The sequence below is a fragment of the Nothobranchius furzeri genome, chromosome 18 (assembly GCF_043380555.1).
Source record: "Nothobranchius furzeri strain GRZ-AD chromosome 18, NfurGRZ-RIMD1, whole genome shotgun sequence".
In the NCBI taxonomy this organism is placed as follows: domain Eukaryota; kingdom Metazoa; phylum Chordata; class Actinopteri; order Cyprinodontiformes; family Nothobranchiidae; genus Nothobranchius; species Nothobranchius furzeri.
In genome coordinates this window covers 34,120,101-34,139,238 of record NC_091758.1, presented here as the reverse complement: position 1 = coordinate 34,139,238, position 19,138 = coordinate 34,120,101, and the positions used below count along the sequence as shown (strand labels likewise).

The 19,138-nt window shown below is 44.9% G+C and overlaps 3 protein-coding genes across 6 annotated transcripts; 2 read left to right on the top strand and 1 right to left on the bottom strand.

The window, feature by feature from the left end:
- Positions 1-806: 806 nt before the first annotated feature.
- xgb (x globin) lies at positions 807-8,303 on the top strand. The gene is made up of 5 exons (XM_070546694.1): positions 807-1,206; positions 6,748-6,855; positions 7,525-7,645; positions 7,727-7,807; positions 8,165-8,303. The coding sequence occupies exons 1-5, from the start codon at positions 1,040-1,042 to the stop codon at positions 8,282-8,284; spliced, it is 597 nt and encodes a 198-aa protein (XP_070402795.1). The 5' UTR covers positions 807-1,039; the 3' UTR covers positions 8,285-8,303.
- srp14 (signal recognition particle 14) lies at positions 8,138-10,522 on the bottom strand. Its single transcript, XM_015970300.3, has 5 exons — positions 10,373-10,522; positions 9,578-9,650; positions 9,389-9,501; positions 9,284-9,316; positions 8,138-9,207 (listed from the first exon to the last, which is right to left on the bottom strand). Exons 1-5 carry the CDS (start codon positions 10,394-10,396, stop codon positions 9,118-9,120), a joined length of 333 nt encoding a protein of 110 aa, XP_015825786.1. The 5' UTR covers positions 10,397-10,522; the 3' UTR covers positions 8,138-9,117.
- A 216-nt stretch (positions 10,523-10,738) lies between these two features.
- Positions 10,739-15,372, top strand: LOC139063830 (uncharacterized). Of its 4 annotated transcripts, XM_070546689.1 has the most exons (11): positions 10,739-11,252; positions 12,453-12,575; positions 12,646-12,863; positions 12,948-13,052; positions 13,137-13,241; positions 13,317-13,349; positions 13,422-14,074; positions 14,283-14,331; positions 14,444-14,512; positions 14,593-14,897; positions 14,992-15,372. In XM_070546689.1, the coding sequence occupies exons 9-11, from the start codon at positions 14,475-14,477 to the stop codon at positions 15,258-15,260; spliced, it is 612 nt and encodes a 203-aa protein (XP_070402790.1). In that variant the 5' UTR covers positions 10,739-11,252; positions 12,453-12,575; positions 12,646-12,863; positions 12,948-13,052; positions 13,137-13,241; positions 13,317-13,349; positions 13,422-14,074; positions 14,283-14,331; positions 14,444-14,474; the 3' UTR covers positions 15,261-15,372. The 4 variants fall into 4 exon arrangements, with proteins under 4 accessions (XP_070402790.1, XP_070402791.1, XP_070402789.1 ...); XM_070546690.1 differs by lacking the exon at positions 13,422-14,074; XM_070546688.1 differs by having other exon boundaries at positions 12,729-12,863; positions 13,422-14,512.
- Positions 15,373-19,138: the final 3,766 nt, after the last annotated feature.

Below are 19,138 nucleotides of genomic sequence, written 5' to 3'. Positions count from 1 at the left end.
TTCCTTACCGGTTTGACCTGCAGCTTAACTAGGACTGACGAGTGCACTCGACCTAACTGAAATGGTCTACAGAATGAGGATGTTGGAATAAAAATTGTTGCATTAACCTAATAAAAATATGCACCCTAAAACTAATCCTTACTGTAACAAATAAAGAAAAAAGGACCATTTATATACTTTTTTGTTTTTCATGCTGTGGACATCCCAATTTAAACTATTGCTCTACCTTATTAAACACCCACAGGGTTACAGTTTGTGGACACGTTTTTTTTTAGTTTAGTTTATTTCAAACAGAAAACACATTTTTTTAAAATACCACAAACTGAAAAAATACTTATCATCATCCCTTCTTCTCTGTTTGAAAAGGAGTAGGCTGAAGTGGAAACTTATATGTCCCTACCCCTTTATACAAGTAAGTTTTACTTGTTTACTAAATCTAACACAAAACCTACATTAAAACAAACAAAATTGTAAGTCACCAAAAACCACCAAACCATTTTAAACAAGGAAAGTTGAGTTTATGTAAAAATCCACCGTTAGAAGTGTCATATAGTTTTACGTTTATGATAAAACACCCAGATGTTTTAAAAGTGAGACATGCTTCATTCTAAATGTTGAAAAGCAAAAAAGTATTTTTAATTATTATAAATTTTTTGCACATTTCTCTTAAAATGACAGAGCGCACATTTTGCGCCTTAATTGATTATTTTACACCTGAGTTGAATAACCATTAGAAAAGCTGCGCAAAGTCAATAACTTACCGCAAGTAAACGGAGTTCTCTTCAAAATAAAAGCATTGGCGCTTCCTGAAACGCGCATCCGTCAGCTGCGTTCTGTTTTTGACTTTTATTCTGAATTTTGACCTGGTCCTTCCATCCCGTCTGTTCCAAATTGTCCGTGATGCAGCTGGCGTTTGGAGAGTTCAGCACCACCAGCAGTGGGTTTTCTCTCCGGTGCAGAAGAGTTCAAACGCCTCCTTCCTCTTTCTGCTCCAGGATCGGAACCCAATCCTGACCGCCTCGTTTGTTCTGGATGAATAATGGGCTGCGCGATTTCAGGTCTGGCAACAAAATCAGAGTTTGCGCTGAAGGACGGAGAGGAGGATGCTGCTGCGCATCCCAGCGAGGAGCAGATCCAGATCATCAAGGATTCGTGGAAAGTTATCCGGGATGACATCGCCAAAGTTGGAATTATTATGTTTGTCAGGTAAGATTCTCAGCAAGGCATCTCCATCCTACGCGTGTTCAGTTCTGGAAAAGGAATTCTAAGAGGAATGTTCAATCTTGAAGAAAACATTTTTTTAATAATAAAAAAAAAAAGATTAATTTGGCCGTTAAAAAAAGCTGTATTTCATTATCGGGTCTTAAAATGAAAGACAGCTTCAGAAACATTTGACCTCCTGACCCTGGAGAAGAGGGTCCCTGGAGGGTCACAAACTAACCATCATTCTGACCAGCAGCTTCTCACATGTGGACTGGAGCTACCCCCCCCCCCCCCCCCCCCCATCACTTCATATCATAACTCATAACTGAACATCATTGCATCATAAAACAGAGCTCCTGGTCTGCTGTATGGACTTAAAGGAATTAGCCATCAGGAAAGCTCATTTGCGTCAGTTATGATGATGGCCAGCTTCCGGGAAAACCTCATTTCACAGGAAAATTAAGAAAATAATAAAAAAGGATGGAAAATGTGATAAACTGTTAATCTCTGGTGTAAAAAGGCAAACAGTTTACAGGCCAGAAAATGCCTCCTGACCTCTTGATGACCCTAGCAGCTAAACTGTTTGACTACTATGATATTTTATATTTTATGAGTGAACAATAAAACACGCTCCAAATGATTGTGAATAACAGAATTGGACTGGATGCAACCTGTATGCGGGGCTAATTAGAATCCCACTTCAGCTATTTAGGGTGCAACATAGTCTGCAGATGTTTCGAGTGCGCGTGCACATGTGTTCACGAGAGGAACAAACAATAGTGGAAAATAATAAGAGCTCTACACACTTCTGGGCTGGTGAGAGTGTAGGCCATTGGGTATGGAGCGCTGATTTTAAAAGTAAGGTCAACAGGTTAAACCAAAGTAAACCAAATCAGGTCTGAATAGAAAGAGTTAAACACAAATATTAAGGTTGTATGAATTCATGTGCATTTAAATTATACATTTTTTAAATTTTCTTTGTAGTTTCCGACTTGGTTCCTCATATTTAGATTAAAAAACACATTGTGTGTGTGTTGTATTTTTTTTTGGGGGGGGGGAGGGGGTCATTTAGACATAACATTACAATTTCTTAAATATTTGTGGGGAAAATGTGACTTTAGATTATGAAATATGAGAATAACTATTACGTTTTTAAGTATTACTAAACATATGTTTTCCTAAATTCGCTTTTCGCCCTTTTTTATGTTGTGATTTAGATGGTGCGCATAAAAAATAACAGAAATGTAATATTAACTTCAATGCATTAAAAAAATCAAAACAACTAGATTACACATCCAAATTATTGCATTTGATGGTAAGTTTTTATTATTAATTCATGAATACATTTTGAACATATGTAAGCAATTATTTGCATTTCTGTCAAGCTCCAGCTAACGACACAGCTAACAAAACCTCCTTTTATTCATGTGATTGAAACCGTAAACTCCTCCTTGCACCGTCACCTTATCGTGGTGGAGGAGTTTGAGTGCTCTAATGATCCTAGGAGCTATGTTGTCTGGGGCACTTTATGCCCCTGGTAGGGTCTCCCATGACAAATGGTCTTAGGTGAAGGGTGAGACAAAGAACGGTTCAGAAGATCTTTCATGGATGTAAATTCAAAGAGTTGGAGTACCCGGCCCGGAGGGTTACCGGGGTCCCACCCTGGAGCCAGGCCTGGGGTTGGGACCCGTGAGCGAGTGCCTGGTGGCCGGGCTTTCACCCATGGGGCCCGGCCGGGCCCAGCCCGAACTGGATACATGGGCTCATTCAACTGTGGACCCACCACCCGCAGGAGGAACATGAAGGGTCCGGTGCAGTGTGGATCGGGTGGCAGACCGAGGCGGGAGCCTTGGCGGTCTGATCCCCGGACAAGGAAACTGGTTATTGAGACATGGAACGTCACCTCGCTGGCGGGGAAGGAGCAGGAGCTTGTGGCAGAGGTTGAGCGGTACCGGCTAGATATAGTCGGACTCACCTCAACACATAGCATTGGCTCTGGAACCCAAGTCCTTGAGAAGGGTTGGATACTCTCCTTTGCTGGAGTTGCTCCAGGTGAGAGGCGGAGGGCTGGGGCTGGCTTTTTGTTAGCCCCAAGACTCTCTGCCTGTGTGTTGGGGTTTACCCCGGGGGACGAGAGGGTAGCTTCCCTGCACCTTCGGGTCGGGGAACGGGTCCTGACTGTTGTTTGTGCTTATGGGCCAAATATCAGTTCAGAGTACCCACCTTTTTGGAGTCCCTGGGACGAGTGCTAGATAGTGCTCCATCAGGGGACTCCATTGTCCTGCTGGGGGACTTCAATGCTCCCGTGGGCAATGACAGCATGACCTGGAGGGGTGTGATTGGGAGGAACGGCCCGCTTGATCTGAACTCAAGTGGTGTTTCGTTATTGGGCTTCTGTGCAAGCCGCAGTTTGGCCATAACGAACACCATGTTCGAACATAAGGATACCCATCAGTACACTTGGTACCAGGGCAGCCTAGGTCGCAGGTCGATGATAGACTTTGTAGTCGTATCATCTGACCTGCGGCCGTATGTTTTGGACACCTGAGTGAAGAGAGGAGCGGAGCTGTCAACTGATCACCACCTGGTGGTGAGTTGGATCAGATGGCAGCGGAAGATGCCACGTAGACCTGGCAAACCCAAACGCATAGTGAGGGTCTGCTGGGAATGCTTGGCAGAAGAACCTGTCAAGACGGTCTTCAACTCCCACCTCCGGCAGAGCTTTGACCGCGTCCCGAGAGCAGTGGGGGACATCGACTCTGAGTGGGCCTTGTTCCACTCTGCGATTGTTGAGGCGGCTGTTGCTAGCTGTGGTCGCAAGCTGGCCGGTGCCAGTCGTGGTGGCAACCCCCGTACCCGCTGGTGGACACCAGAGGTTCGGGGAGCTGTCAGGCTGAAGAAGGAGGCCTACAGGGTGTGGCTGACCTGTGGGTCTCCGGAGGCAGCAGACGGGTACCAGATAGCCAATCGGGGTGCAGCAGTGGCAGTTGCCGAGGCAAAATCTCGGGCGTGGGAGGAGTTTGGTGAGGCCATGGAGAAAGACTATCGATCGGCGTCAAAGAGGTTCTGGCAAACTGTCCTGCGCCTCAGGAGAGGAAGGCAGCAACTCGCTCACACTGTTTACAGTGGGGATGGGGAGCTGCTGACGTCAACTGGGGCTATAGTCGGACGGTGGAAGGAATACTTTGAGGAGCTCCTCAATCCCACCTATGCGCAATCTGAGGAGGAGCCAGAGCTGGGAGACCTGCGGATGGACTGTTCAATCTCGGGGGCAGAAGTTGCTGAGGTAGTCAAACAACTACACAGCAGCGGAGCCCCGGGGGTGGATGAGATTCGTCCTGGGTATCTCAAGGCTATGGATGTTGTAGGGCTGTCGTGGTTGACACGTCTCTGCAACATTGCGTGGTCATCGGGGGCAGTTCCTGTGGAGTGGCAGACCGGGTGGTGGTCCCCATCTTTAAGAAGGGTGACCTGAGGGTGTGTTCTAACTATAGGGGGATCACACTCCTCAGCCTCCCTGGAAAGGTCTACTCCAAGGTACTGGAGAGGAGGCTCCGATCGATAGTTGAATCTCAGATAGAGGAGGAGCAATGTGGTTTTCGTCCTGGCCGTGGAACTGTGGACCAGCTCAATACCCTTGCAAGGGTGATGGAGGGGGCATGGGAGTTTGCCCAACCAATCCACATGTGCTTTGTGGATTTGGAGAAGGCTTATGACCGTGTCCCCAGGGGCACCCTGTGGGGGACGCTCCAGGAGTATGGGGTGGGTGGCTTTCTGTTAAGGGCCATTCAGTCCCTTTACCAGAGGAGCGTGAGTTTGGTCCGCATAGCCGGTAGTAAGTCGGACCTGTTCCCGGTGAGGGTTGGACTCCGCCAGGGCTGCCCTTTGTCACCGGTTCTGTTCATTACCTTTATGGACAGGATTTCTAGGCGCAGCCGTGGTGTGGAGTGTGTCGAGTTTGGTGGCAGGAGAATCTCATCTCTGCTTTTTGCGGATGATGTGGTCCTCCTAGCTTCATATAGCTCTGACCTTCAGCTCTTGCTGGGTAGGTTCGCGGCCGAGTGTGAAGCGGCTGGGATGAGGATCAGCACCTCCAAATCTGAGACCATGGATCTCTACCAGTAAAGGGTGGCTTGCCAACTCTGGGTCGGGAGAGAGGTCCTACCTCAAGTGGAGGAGTTTAAGTATCTCGGGGTCTTGTTCACGAGTGAGGGTAGGAGGGATCGGGAGATCGACAGGCGGATTGGCTCGGCGTCTGCAGTGATGCGGACGCTGAGCCGATCACTCATGGTGAAGAGGGAGCTGAGCCAGAAAGCCAGGCTCTCGATTTACCGGTCGATCTACGTCCCAATCCTCACCTATGGTCATGAGCTTTGGGTAATGACCGAAAGAACGAGATCGCGGATACAAGCGGCCGAAATGAGTTTCCTCCGTAGGGTGGCCGGGCTCAGCCTTAGAGATAGGGTGAGGAGCTCGGACATTCGGGAGGGACTCGGAGTAGAACCGCTGCTCCTCCGGATCGAAAGGAGTCAGTTGAGGTGGTTTGGGCTTCTGGTCAGGATGCCTCCCTGGGAAGGTGTTTCGGGCATGTCCTGCCGGCAGGAGGCCCCCGGGTCGACCCAGGACAGGTTGGAGAGGTTACATCTCCAATCTGGTCCAGGAACGCCTTGGGGTCCTGCTGGAGGAGCTGGTGGAGGTGGCTGGGGAGAGGACGGTCTGGAGCTCCCTAGTTGGGATGCTGCCCCCGCGACCCGGTTAAGCGGAGGAAGACGACGACAACAACAGTAAATGCACAAATCAAATTAGGGACACATCAGGTTGACATGATGTGAACTTCTGCATAAAATATGAGAACATCTTCATGCAGAAGGTGGCTCATGTCCGTAGCTGTTTTCCCATCAGTCTCCCTGTGATCCGACCCACATGGAGCTGCACGTTTTGGTGTTTTCAGAAGCTAGCATCTCTCTCTCACCTAAAACCTCCACTTATCCTTCTTTTCATTTATCAAAGGGCCACATGTTGTGGAAATGTGATGCATTTATTCATGGTGCCAATTTCAGATTCAAGAGTGCAGGTCCTTCAGCAGCAGGCCACGAGGAATAAAGCAACAAATAAAAGACTATTGTTGTTAAGAATTCGTGATTCATTAACACTGATCTGAAATACAGTAACGTTTGAAATATTTCTCATCTGAAAAGGATTTTCTGTGGTAAAGGAAATCAGCTGAGGTCAAAAACCAGTGGAGGGACATAAGGGCTGGGTTGTCATTAGTCTCCAGTTTCTGATTGCAGCTCCTGGTTGAAGAAACGGCTGAAGATCAGAAATATCTCATCTCCATTTGAAGGAAACAACTGATCAAAATGTTTGTTTGTTTTTAATTCTGCATATTTAACACGTTTCCATCTATCCTGGAGCACCAGGAGGTTTCCTCGTCATGGTTGGGAGTTTTGTTTTGGTGGGGGGAATGGCTGAAACAGGCGGCTTCATTTGCGACTCTTAGAGGCTCATGGATGGTTGCTTCTGCTGCTGTTGTCTTGGCAACAGGTTGTTTGAGACCCATCCCGAATGCAAGGATGTCTTCTTCCTGTTCCGAGACGTGGAGGACCTGGAGAGGTTGAGGACGAACCGGGAACTCAGGGCACATGGCCTGCGGTCAGTAAACGAAATCACAACTTCGACCAGAGCTTGTTGACATCTTGACTCATAGGGATCGTTACATTCCCTGTTTGCACAAACAAAAACATGTTTTGTTAATTACTAAAGAAGATGCTGCATACTGATGTCAAAGACACAAACCATTAAAGAAGTAGCAGCAGTATGTCAAGTGTTCTTATAACATTGCTCCCCGTCTGCAGCAGAAATAATTGGCTGAATCCATCACAAGCAGCTGCGTGATGTGTTCATGTGTGCATCAAGCTTCTATGAATTTATCTGCACACGAAGACCAATCAGCTAATTATAATCTACAAGGAGAGGCATGAGAAGATAATTTTTGTTCTCCTAAATTCAGCAACGAGGCAAAGCTATCCTTCAGATGCACTCTAACATCTGCACAGATGTGCACAATCACAATGAAAGAAAAGATGCTGAAGCTCAGACACACCCACCACTAAACAATAAAGGAGATCGATCCTGGAGGGAGTAAATGTCCAATTAGTTTGAGCCAGACTTTTTTTTTCATGGTCTGGGCATTAGGATCTACGAGGCTGCTGATCCAATCAAAACAAAACCATTTTCTATTTTTCTGTTATTAATTATCTCTTTACCGGTAGATCGGTCAGGCTGAGTCAATGCCCCCTTTTTTCTTTCTCCTCCTCTCAGGGTGATGTCGTTTATTGAGAAAAGTGTGGCCAGACTGGATCAGCCAGAGAGACTGGAAGCTCTGGCTGTGGAGCTGGGCAAAAGCCATTACCATTACAACGCTCCACCTAAGTACTATAATGTATGATGCTGGTGTTCCCAACAGGTTATAAACGAACATCCAGATTGCAGCTGATTCTCACTCTGACTGGTCATTTTCCAGTATGTGGGAGCAGAGTTTATCTGTGCGGTGCGGCCGATCCTAAAGGAGAAGTGGACGGCTGAGTTGGAGGAGGCGTGGAAGGTAACGACTCAACATTCAGAGCTTGTTGTCTTTTACTTAACATTTATATGAGAGAGAGAGAGAGAGAGAGAGAGAGAGAGAGAGAGAGAGAGAGAGCGAGAGAGAGAGAGAGAGCGAGAGAGAGAGCGAGAGAGAGAGCGAGAGAGAGCGAGAGAGAGCGCGAGAGAGAGCGAGAGCGAGAGAGAGAGATTAAAAACCCAATTTAACAAAAAAATCATTCATGTGCATTGAATCTGGACAATCCAGCAGTGTTTACACACACACCCATTTATAAAATATATTTGTGCAGATTCTAGTGCTTGGAAGAAAGACTCAAGTCACCAGTGAGAGTAAGTTTGTACATTTTTATTGGTTTAGGCCACGTTCCAGTACGTAAGCAGCCTGATGCAGCAGGGATACCAGGAGGAGAGCCTTCGACAGAGGAACCTCACCATGTCTCCAAAGGACAGGCCGGACAAGAGGAGCACGGCGCTATGAAATCAACAGTCTCTAAAGAACAGACTGTTCTCATATTCAGATGTATATGTAGTTTATTGGTGTGTTTTTTATGTTTGTTCATTTGTTTTATCACATTAGATCACGTGAATTTAAACAAAAGCACTTTATTTGTGAACTTAAGTTATGCTGCAGTCCTCTGAAATGAAAGTGGGGCTCAGGGGCACGAAAGAACAAACACTCACTACACACTGCATTTATAGCTCAAACATTCCTCTGAATCTTACCATTTTTTGTCCTAATTTAATCAAGTCATTAGAGAAATGAAAACAGAATTAACATTTAACGGACTAGTCTGAGCTTGGGGCAAAATATTAGTCACTGTTCTGGAAAGGTAAACAAAGTAAAGTGAAATAAAGTCATTTTGGACCAAAACAAGGGGCCAGTTCAGTCTGGTTTAAATCTGTTGATGAATAATCAATATGTAAAAAAAAATAAACAAAAAAACAAAATATGCTAACCTGTCATAAATAAGGATCAACCATCAGAAAGAACAGGCTTCTTAGATCCGGCTCCAGAGGCAGCACAGCTGTTCTGAACACAAAACACTGGAGATTCAATGAAGTTGGCATGATTCGTTCTGGACAGCAACGACAAAAATTAAATCCTCGATTTACAGTTCCTAATCACCGATGGCACGCAGAAGCCAGGGATGAAGCATCACCATGGAAACGATGGTAGGATATCAACACGATGGTCCTGAGGCCTCGGATGAACAAAGGAGAGCTGAGCGGGGCTGCAGATCAGCTGATGCCTTCCCATATTCCCTCCGGTTGTGTGGGACAGCTTCCACGGTTTTCACAAGAGTCTGTGGATCACTGAGTGGCTTTGGTTTTTTTGCTTTTGCTTTTTTTATCTTTTTTCTTTAGCCCATCAATGTGAGCTCTAAGGAGGTTGGAATATGCCTGGAAATGAAGAGATTACAGTTACAAGACACGCTAATAATATAAATTCAAAGACGAAATGATTAAATCAATGTACCATTTGAAACTTGATTACTTCTTTGGTGCTGACCTGAAATTGAAAATCTGACGTTAATACGTCCCACAAAAACTACAACAACTATGAACACATCAATACTCTTACCACTGTGCTAATTTTCTTCTTCCCATCAGACGCTCTGAGGAGACACTTGTTATCAGCAGGTTCGAATGACTCTGGATGGCCCTTTCTGGGGACTGGTTTGGTTCTACCATCGTCTGGATGAATAAAAGTAATCCCATTACAGTTGCGTAGAGATTAGTCAGAATATTCAAATCACATTCTAATACTTACACTTCTTTAGCGTGATGACAACACTGCCTGACGTTCTGCACTTCTGGAAGAGTCGAGTGAGCTCTGTGAGAAACTGGACAGCAGGGAGAACAGGTTATCAGTCAAGTGTTACAACATTTCTACCCTAAATAACATTAGAAAGGATGTTCATTTGATCAAATTTAAACAAATGGTCTTAAAACTACATACATTCCAACACTCATTTGTAGAAAACACACACACACGTGAGAAAATGTAAAAATCTTAGATTTTGTTGATCTTAATGCACGAACAGAGGCCTATACCAGACAAAAATCGTGTTAAGTGTACTTTTAATAATCAAATTGGTAATATTCAAGTACATTTCTGCCCTTAAATTTGCACAATACTCGTGAAATGTATGTCTCTGTCAAATAATGTGTAAAGCCGATAGATAATTCCCTCGTGGCTCAAATGTGAATAATTTTGAAAGAAATCTTCGCCTACAAAAGAAAAAACCCATAATTAACAGCCTTAACGTTAACAAATGTGTTGTACTGCTAAGATTGAACGTAATTTTAATTTTATGTGAGGCACAACACAGCAAATGTTTCACTTGACCCCCAAAAGAAAACATTTAGCGTCATTGTGGAAGCTTTTTAAGGCTTTAAGACTAGTTAACCCATCATAGCTATAATCAGTCGTTAGCAAGACAGCTAATGAAACTAGCTTCTCCATGTTCAGGCTTAAAGTGATAAAACTGAATAGATGTACATTTAGCAGGTCATTCCCGTCAATAAAAGTCAGACTTTAAAAGAGGGTAGTTCATGTTCTTACCGAGTCATTTTCGAGCAACACCATAGTTTCGACTTAAACTGCTATGCTTCTAATTTAATGCAGCCAAGAAGCACACGTACGACAAACTGGAGCTCCGCCTCCGCCCTTCGACTTCATAAAGGGTTCCTCCCGAGTGCCACAGCGCCCTCTCGCGTCAGGGAGTAACGGGTACACTAAACAGATCCTTTTGGCTTATTCCGCTTATTCACATTTTCTTTTAGAAAAATTTGTAAAATCCCTTAATTTCAGTTCTGTTGTGGAGGTTTTTTTTCAGTTGATCGTCAAACAGCTTCATCTTTTGAGACGAGTAATTATTACAGGGCTGCCAACTTTTAAAAGTCTTGAGTGAGATTTACTCAAGCCCCCACAATGCCGCTCAGAAAATGGTCCCAACCCGGAAGTAAGAAAAATTGCAGTTCCACCCTCATCCGCTGGGGGCTGGTACCAGAAGCGAGCAAATCCTCATTGACTCCCATGTTAAAAATGCCATTTTCACAGCAGAAATAAACATGTTTACAGCCTGGTTCAAAAAATGGTTTTTTGTCTAAATTATCTAGTTTATACTCATGACAACTCTGAGGGGGGTGAATTTTTTTCTCACTCTTCTGTTTAAGTGTATTGAAAGCCTAAAATTCTGTATAATTAATGAGCATCCAACACACGTGACCGCCGCCTCAGACCCACGTGACCACAGAGCTAGCTCCGTGGAAAGGCCTCAGTACAGCCTCGGTCTCTCCTGGAAACTGTGTCGGGATTTTGAGTCTCTGTGCTTGTGAATTCTGTTTTGGATAATATTGGTGCAATTGTTGGACAAAATGACTTGCAGTGGTATTAATTGCACTAATAGAGCGTCCAAGGAGTCTCCACTTCATTTTTTTCGGTAAGTTAAAATCTATATTTGTATTTTATGTCACTGCTGCCTTTAAACTAGCTGAGTTTACCGAAGTAGCTAGCTAACTATCAGTTTAACATGTAGCATGTACTGTTTAACCATGAAATTTAAATGTAAAATACGGTAAAATAATTAATAGGGCATATTTAAATGGGTAATAGGGTAAAACCCAGTGCATTTAAGATAAAAATGGGTTGAAATATGACGGGGCGCGCCGCTTGGGGGGACACTTCTGTGCTCTATTCTTTCATCCGGTAATCCCCAGCGGTCAGGCCGGGCAGGCTGATCGATGCGGCGCCTCGCTGCTGCGGGCTGACCGCTCGTGGAACTCGGAGACAGATCTGACCGGAGAAATACTGCAGCTCGTTGAGAAGTCTATAGGGCATACAGCGTTTCCCTTAAATCCCACTGCCACGCCGACAAGATCCCAAGTTTCTTTGTTTTTGTTGGCGCTGTTTACCGAAGAAGCAGCGGGAATACCAGCAACTTTCATCAGACTCATAAAGTTAGTTTTTGCAGGGGACCCCCTGTATTTTACTGCTCCCTCCTGCAGTCTTCCCCTATTAAAATTTAAAATGTGTAACTTCATGTATTGGGATGAATGACTAATATTCATGTTAACTAAAACGTTAGGTATTTAGGGGGAAAAAACAAAATAATAAACATTATACAGATGTCAAATAAATCAAACTGTAATTAAACTATATATTTTCAAAGTCTAGATTCTGGATAAAATCCAACAACATATGCTTTATAAATAAACACTACGCATGGCTTTTACACACACACACACACACACACGTTACATTGTGATTTCTTAGTAAATATTCTATTTGGCGAGAGATAAACTTTATTGTATTTATCCTAGTGAATCTATAATTAAACGGGTAAACTAGCAGTAGTACATCCAACATCAAAGAAAGTAAAATGTTATTATCAGGAGAGGGAGAATGATTAAGTGGTTAGCAGCAGTGTGCTAGACGATGGCCCCCTCCATGAGGCCACCACAGCTCAGCAAAGCATCATTGTTGCTTCTTCTGGGGAGAAAAACACTTACAGAAAAAATAAAGTTAACAGCTGAAATAGCAGGAAATAATACAGTTAAAGAGCAGATTGTAGAAGAAAGAAACCCCTAGGTTAAACTGGTCTGTCTACTGCATAATGCTGAACTCTAACATGTGTCCTCAGGGAAGGACCTGATTGGTGTCCAGAACCTGCTGAAGAAGCACGAGGCTCTGCAGGCTGAGATCACAGGTCATGAACCTCGCATCAAGGCTGTCACCCAGAAAGGAGAGACCATAATGGAGGAAGGTAGAGCAGGTCTGGTCCTGACATGTTTCTGAGGTGTCTGCAGGTTCTGGCTCACTTTGTTTGGGTCCAGGTCACTTCGCTGGTTCAGAACCCTCGGCCCGTCAGAACATTCTTATCCACCACGTTCTAACACCAGACCTGTTAACCCGACAGCAACAAGTGGCTCCAACTGACGATGAGACCGGGAAGGAGCTGGTTCTGGCTCTGTACGACTACCAGGAGAAGAGTCCTGGAGAGGTCACCATGAAGAAGGGCGACATCCTCACGCTGCTCAACAGCACCAACAAGGTTCGTGTGCCCTTCACAGCCGAGGAACGACCTCCAGCTCAGAGCGAACATCTCCACACCTGCTTTGTGTTTGTGTGACTTTAGGTTGTTTTACTTGAACTCGCGTCTTTAGCTGAATGAGGATGGAGAGACGGGTCGGACCTGGAGCAGGTCGAGGTCTTGCAGAAGAAGTTTGACGACTTCCAGAAGGTCGGACTTTTCCTCCTCTCTGTCTTCCAGCAGCAGCTGTCAGATCAGCTCAGGTGATAATCAGCAGGTGCTTTTGTCCTGCAGGACCTGAAGGCCAACGAGTCCCGCCTGAGGGACATCAACAAGGTGGCATCTGAACTGGAGTCAGAAGGTCTGATGGCTGAGGAGGCTCCTATGGTTCAGGCTCAGGTGAGCGTCACCTGTCTGCAGCAGCTGGTCCCTCTCACTTCCTGGTTTGTTAACTCTGCTCGTCTCTGTTTGTAGCAACAAGAACATCTGGGTTCTGCTCCTGGAAAGGTGCGTGTTGTCCTCCGCCTCCACCAGAACCAGACGTGGTGTTTTTGTTACCACTCATTTGTTTGTTTACAGGATGAAGCCGACTCTAACCCCGGCTTTCCACAGGAGTCGTCAGCAGCACGTTTACTGCAGCAGCACGTCATAGCTGCTGATAGGAACCGCTGTGGTCAACAGAACCTTTTCCACCGGAGCCGTCAGCAGCGCGAGTCGGCCGCGTCTCAGGAGCAGCATGTCGCGGCCTTTACGCGCTGGTTCTATTTTCTACGCGCGACGCCTCTGAAACGGGTCAAGTTCGACATTTTTGGGGAAGGAAAGACAGGAAATCGGACGCGGAAATTGAGAGAAGCTACCGAGATTTTCAGAATAAAGAACGTACTGCCTTCCGGTTGCTTTACTTTTAAAAAAGGTTACTAACTGAGCTGCCCCGTGAGAAGTTATCACCTAGCTAGCGGTCTCCTTTGTTTTTCAGGTCCGTATTGGCGATTATAAAACGGACAGAACATAAAACACAAACCATGTTGTAGTTTTCTCCTGCTTGTTGTTGTGTTTACTGACGAAGTCACTCGAGTGACTTCGTGCTCGGTCGGTGACAGCTGCTCCCCTGCTGCTTCGCGTCTCGTGGGAAGGGCCAAGCAGCAGCTTACGCGAGCAAGACGTGCTGCTGCAGTAACGTGCTGCTGACGGCTCCCGTGGAAACCCGGGGTAACACGGCGTCACCCTAGAAGGTGAGTTCATTCAGCTGATCAGAGGTCACCTCTGATGGCCGCAGTCACGGCCGACCGTGCTGACATCACATAGGAATTCAGGTGACCCGGCAGGCACCAGGTGCTGGTGAAAGTGGGGACATGTCAGCTGGTTGCCATGGCTACAGTTATCTTTATGCATCTGTATGACTGCTGACTGGTGTGTGTTTCCTGTGACCTTTGACCTCAGACCGTACGGTTGGGCGTTCAGACGACGGCTAACTTTTAATTCCATCAAGGTAAGAGGAAGCTCTTCCCTTCCTGTCTGAGCGATCCGTCTCCAGGTTTCCTCGTCCGGCGTCCAGCCCGCTGGCGTCCACCTTCATCTCACTGGGTTTGGTTTCTCTCCAGGAGCTGAACAACCGCTGGCGCTCGCTGCAACATGCTGGGCAGCGCCCATGAGGTGCAGCGCTTCCACAGGTACCCCACACACTTATGCGCCGCTTACGGGTCAGTAGAGTTTGGACCCACACTCAGACGGAGTTCTGATGTCTTCTCAGAGACGCTGATGAGACCAAAGAGTGGATCGAGGAGAAGAACCAGGCCCTGAACACAGACAACTACGGCCACCACCTGGCCAGCGTTCAGGCTCTGCAGCGTGAACATGAAGGCTTTGAGCGTGACCTGGCAGCTCTGGGTGATAAGGTCCGCATTCCTGATCGGTACCAGGACCCGAGTTGTCTCTGGAGACACGTTCTTCATGGTTCTGGTGACTCCACCCCAGCCGTTCCTGATCAGCGGGGTGCTTTCCTATTTAAGGTGGATGGAGGACACAATTTGACGCCAGAAGATTGCCTCAGTTTTGGTAGTAACCAGCCACTCGTGTTACCTCTAGTGTTCCTAGGATTAATGTTATTTCGTAGTGTTTTTGCTCTTATATTGGATTTACCATTCTTCAGGATTCCTGTCGACCTCATTGGATACTGACCTCTACTCCAGGATTTGGATATTCAACACACGGACCTTATCACCACCCTCCATAACCCACCTCTCATCTCACCCAGTGCCCCATCCACCAGGACGCCCCGCTTCTCTCCACCTCTGCTCCCTCTCCTGCGCTTCCCCCGGCTCTCTACCTCTCTCTCCTCCAGCCAACACGTACACCCACCACAGGAAGTCTGCTGAACACCTCTGCCTGCCTACAATGGATTTTGAAACCAGAACCTAAGCTCACCTGTGTTCTCCCTCCTCCAGATGCTGAGCTGTTGTTGCAGTTCCAACCACAGACTTATCTGTGCACCTTAAGTTCCTCCTTATAAATAAATCATTTTTTTCCATCAGTTTTTGGTCAGTGTTGTATTCTGCATGTCTTGGGTTAAGTACCTTCCTCCAAACATGACACTCCTCCTCAAAGAGCAAATCTGTTCAGCACATTCTGACAGACAGACCACCATTCTTCTGTCATGATGCTGTACAGGACATTTTTAGAGTTTTCCTTTTTAAAGATAAATAGGATTACATTTAAATAGCAATACTTTCACATTATCATTTTCCCACACTTCTGTATAACTGTATTTTGTTGTTTTTCAATAAAGAATGACAAACTATTTAAGTTTGGTTTTTGTTGCACACAAATATATATCTGTAAAAAATATCTACAAAGCTAATGTTTACATAACAAGTATGATTGGGTTTTGCAATACGGCACTCAAGTTTATTTTAGTAAGATTTTTAAACCAAGTAAAGTTAGTAAAGAACACATTTCTATTGTCTGCTAAGAAACTGTTGGGATTTAAAATGGGCCTGTTGTACAAATAACTTGTAAATGATTATTCCTCACTTTTGTCTTAACCAAAGAAATTCCAGTAATTGAGCAAAAACATTTATTTTTAACACTACATTTTATAAAACAGGGCGCAAAGTGTCGGCACATGTATGTATGTCGATGGTCCACCCCAACCGAACCAGGAGACACAGACGTCAGGGAGGCCAAGGTTGTCTCTGCAGCTCTCTGGGCACCACGCCTCACTCAGCTGTCTCCAATGATCCAAATGGCTATGGAGAAAAAATAACAGGTTTGTCATAATTGTTTAAAGTACAAAACCATACATGAAGTGGTGAGACAGGTATGTGGAACTTACACTTGCTTTGTGTAGCTGATGTTGGAGACACACAGGCTGCCATGGTGACATTTAAACAGATCTAACAAAAAAATAAAAATGAAAATTAAAAACTCCCAGACCTCATGTCATATTTACTAATCAGCTATGGCTGATTAATTGTTTGGATCACAGTGAGTTACACTAATTCTAATATGTTTTTATTTCTATTATACATACATACTTTTTAACTGTTATTTTCACGACTGTTATCAGGCTCTCTTGTTCTGGTTCTGATGATAATTCCGTGTCTTCCAGTAAGTTATCTTGTGCTTACTTCATCTGTATAATGTCTCTTTACTTTTGGTAAATTGTACTGAGTCCAGAATAAAGACTAGTTGGCTGTACAAGATACAAACAAGTATCACATTTTGGAAATATATGAAATGTATTTAGGCTGCTAATTTAGCTCGAATACTAATAACTGCAATATTTTCCGGACTATAACTCGCACTTTTTTACATATTCTGGCTGGTCCTGCTACTTATACTCCAGAGCAACTTATATAACAAAATATGTAGGCTACACCGCGCTGCTGCGGGCCGACTCCGACCCACACAAGAATGAGTTCCCCTGTCCCGCTGGGAGGGTTTCAAACACCGCCAGCATCTGTTAGAGCCTGTGGCGGGGTGCTGAGGGCCGGCTCCAGCCCAGGAATGAGCTGTCCTCGCCGGCCGGGAGGGTTTGAAACACCGCCATCCTCTCCTCTGCTGGCTGTTGTTCATTCGGTTATGGTTACCGGTGCTTGTGTTGCTATGTGAAACGCTTGGTCTCAGATTTTGTAAGAAAGATAATAAAATGTCCCCCCAAAATACGACTTAAATATATTTTCTCTTATTCATGATACATTTAATGGCTGGTGCGACTCAGGAGTGATAGCGCCGAAAAAAACTGTACTGAAAACTTGCTCAAAGCAAAATGTTTTCATTACGGAAATAAATTATAAACTTACCGATTTAAAACTTTTTTAATACTGGTACTTCTCACGAACAGGCGCAGAAAACCTCCACCTAAACTCCGTGTAAGGTTCAGGTCGATGGGTGTTCCAGTTAGCTCCGGTTGGGTTGAAGCTAGGTGGCTACATCCGTTAGCTCGGCTCCCACCTCCGCTTTAGCTTTGGGTTAGCCAGGGTTAGCTTCAGGTTAGCTCGTAGCTAGTTCGCCTGGGTGTCGTCACTCGAGCCCAGCCTTACAGCCACACCCTCAGCGCCTCCTCTCTTCCCTTTTATGGAATTGTCTGGGCTGGACGGAATCTGTGACACGGTCAAAATGGCGGTGGTGGCCACCTCCCATTATAGACAACAAACGTGTTATTGAAGCCAATGGAAACCGTTTGTCCAGTATTTACAGTCTATGGATTTACTTTATTTAAATTTTTATTTCTGTGTATGGGTGGGTATGGCATTAGGTTGGGCAAAATGACTGTAGTTTGGCAAAGAAAAATAAACGTGATATTAGGGCTAATTTAAAAATTCAGAGGCTAAATAGATGCTGTAATCATAATTTGCTATGTAAAAATCCAACAGGCCTACAGTTAATAAATTATGAGCAAAACATATGAAAGTAATTGATCACATGTGAAAATTATCTACGTTTTTCAGGCACTTAAATTTTACATTTATTTTTAATCCAGAGCAGTTATGTTACATTATTTATTTTAAATTTGTACACTTATGGCACACAGGTGGCCAATCCTTACAGAATTGTTTTGAAATATTACAGTGGGAATGGAAAATATTCAGACCCTCGTTGATTTTTCACTCTTTATTACACTGTCCACATGATGACCCAAACAACCATAAGCTGAACCACGACCTTGATTAGAGTGCATTTCAAAAATAAATCTTTATCTATTTAACAATAAACATTTAGTTAACAACTGAAACAAATTTGTGAAGCTAGCTGTAATGTGTATCAGAAAACAACAATAATGAACCAACTCTCTCTCTCTCTTTTCATCCTTTCTTCCCCTTCTCCATTCCCTCTTTTTTGTATATTTTACCCCTTTAGTTTTTGTCTGTAAAGCTTGTAGGAAAACAAGGAATACCTTCTGGAGGGTTTAAGAAGACTTGAGATTCTTGGTGTGATTTAAAGTTTAGATGTAAATTTTGACTCAGTTCACGAAAACTCAACCGCCAACGAAGTTGGCAGACTTTCCTTCTTCACTTCAGGGGCGGAGCTTCAGGGCAGCGAGCCCCCCGGCCAGGTCTTGGGCCCGCCCCTGCGACAAGGAAGACGAGAGGGAACGGCGCCTCTAACACAAACGATGGACAAGCACTTCCATAACTTGTGTTCAGAGGAAAATGAGCTCCGTTCTTAATAATTCCTCTCATGCATTTATTTAGGGTTTATTTAGGTCGCCCCAGTCCAGATCGAGTTATGGTTGCTAAAAACTTGCAACCGACTGACTTTAGTGATGCAGTAGGTAGGGTTAGGGTAGGGTAGGTGTGGATGGTGTTATTGGTAGTGGAGGAAAGTCTTTCTTTTCATGACCGTTTACATTGGGAGATTCTCACTGAAGGCATCAAACCTATGATGTGGAGTTAAAAGGTGAAATAACTGAAAACATGTTTTATTTTCCATTTTCTTCAGAAAAGCCACCCTTTGCTCTGATTACTGCTTTGCACACTGGTGGCATTCTCTTGATGTGATTTCCCAGCACTGTTCTCCTGCCCTGGAATTCCTCTTCATAAACTGTAAGCCGTTCTACTCCCCACGTGAGTTCGCTTCATTCATTCTGGCTGCTGTTTACATCCCGCCGAGCGCGGACGTGCACGAGGCACAACGTGCGCTCGCGGAGCAGATCCTGAGAGTGGAACAGACCTTTCCGGACTCTCTAGTTATTATCCTCGGCGACTTTAACAAGGCAAATCTGAGCCAGGAATTGCCTAAGTATAAACAGTTTGTTAAATGCCCGACAAGAGAGCAGAACACGCTTGACCACTGCT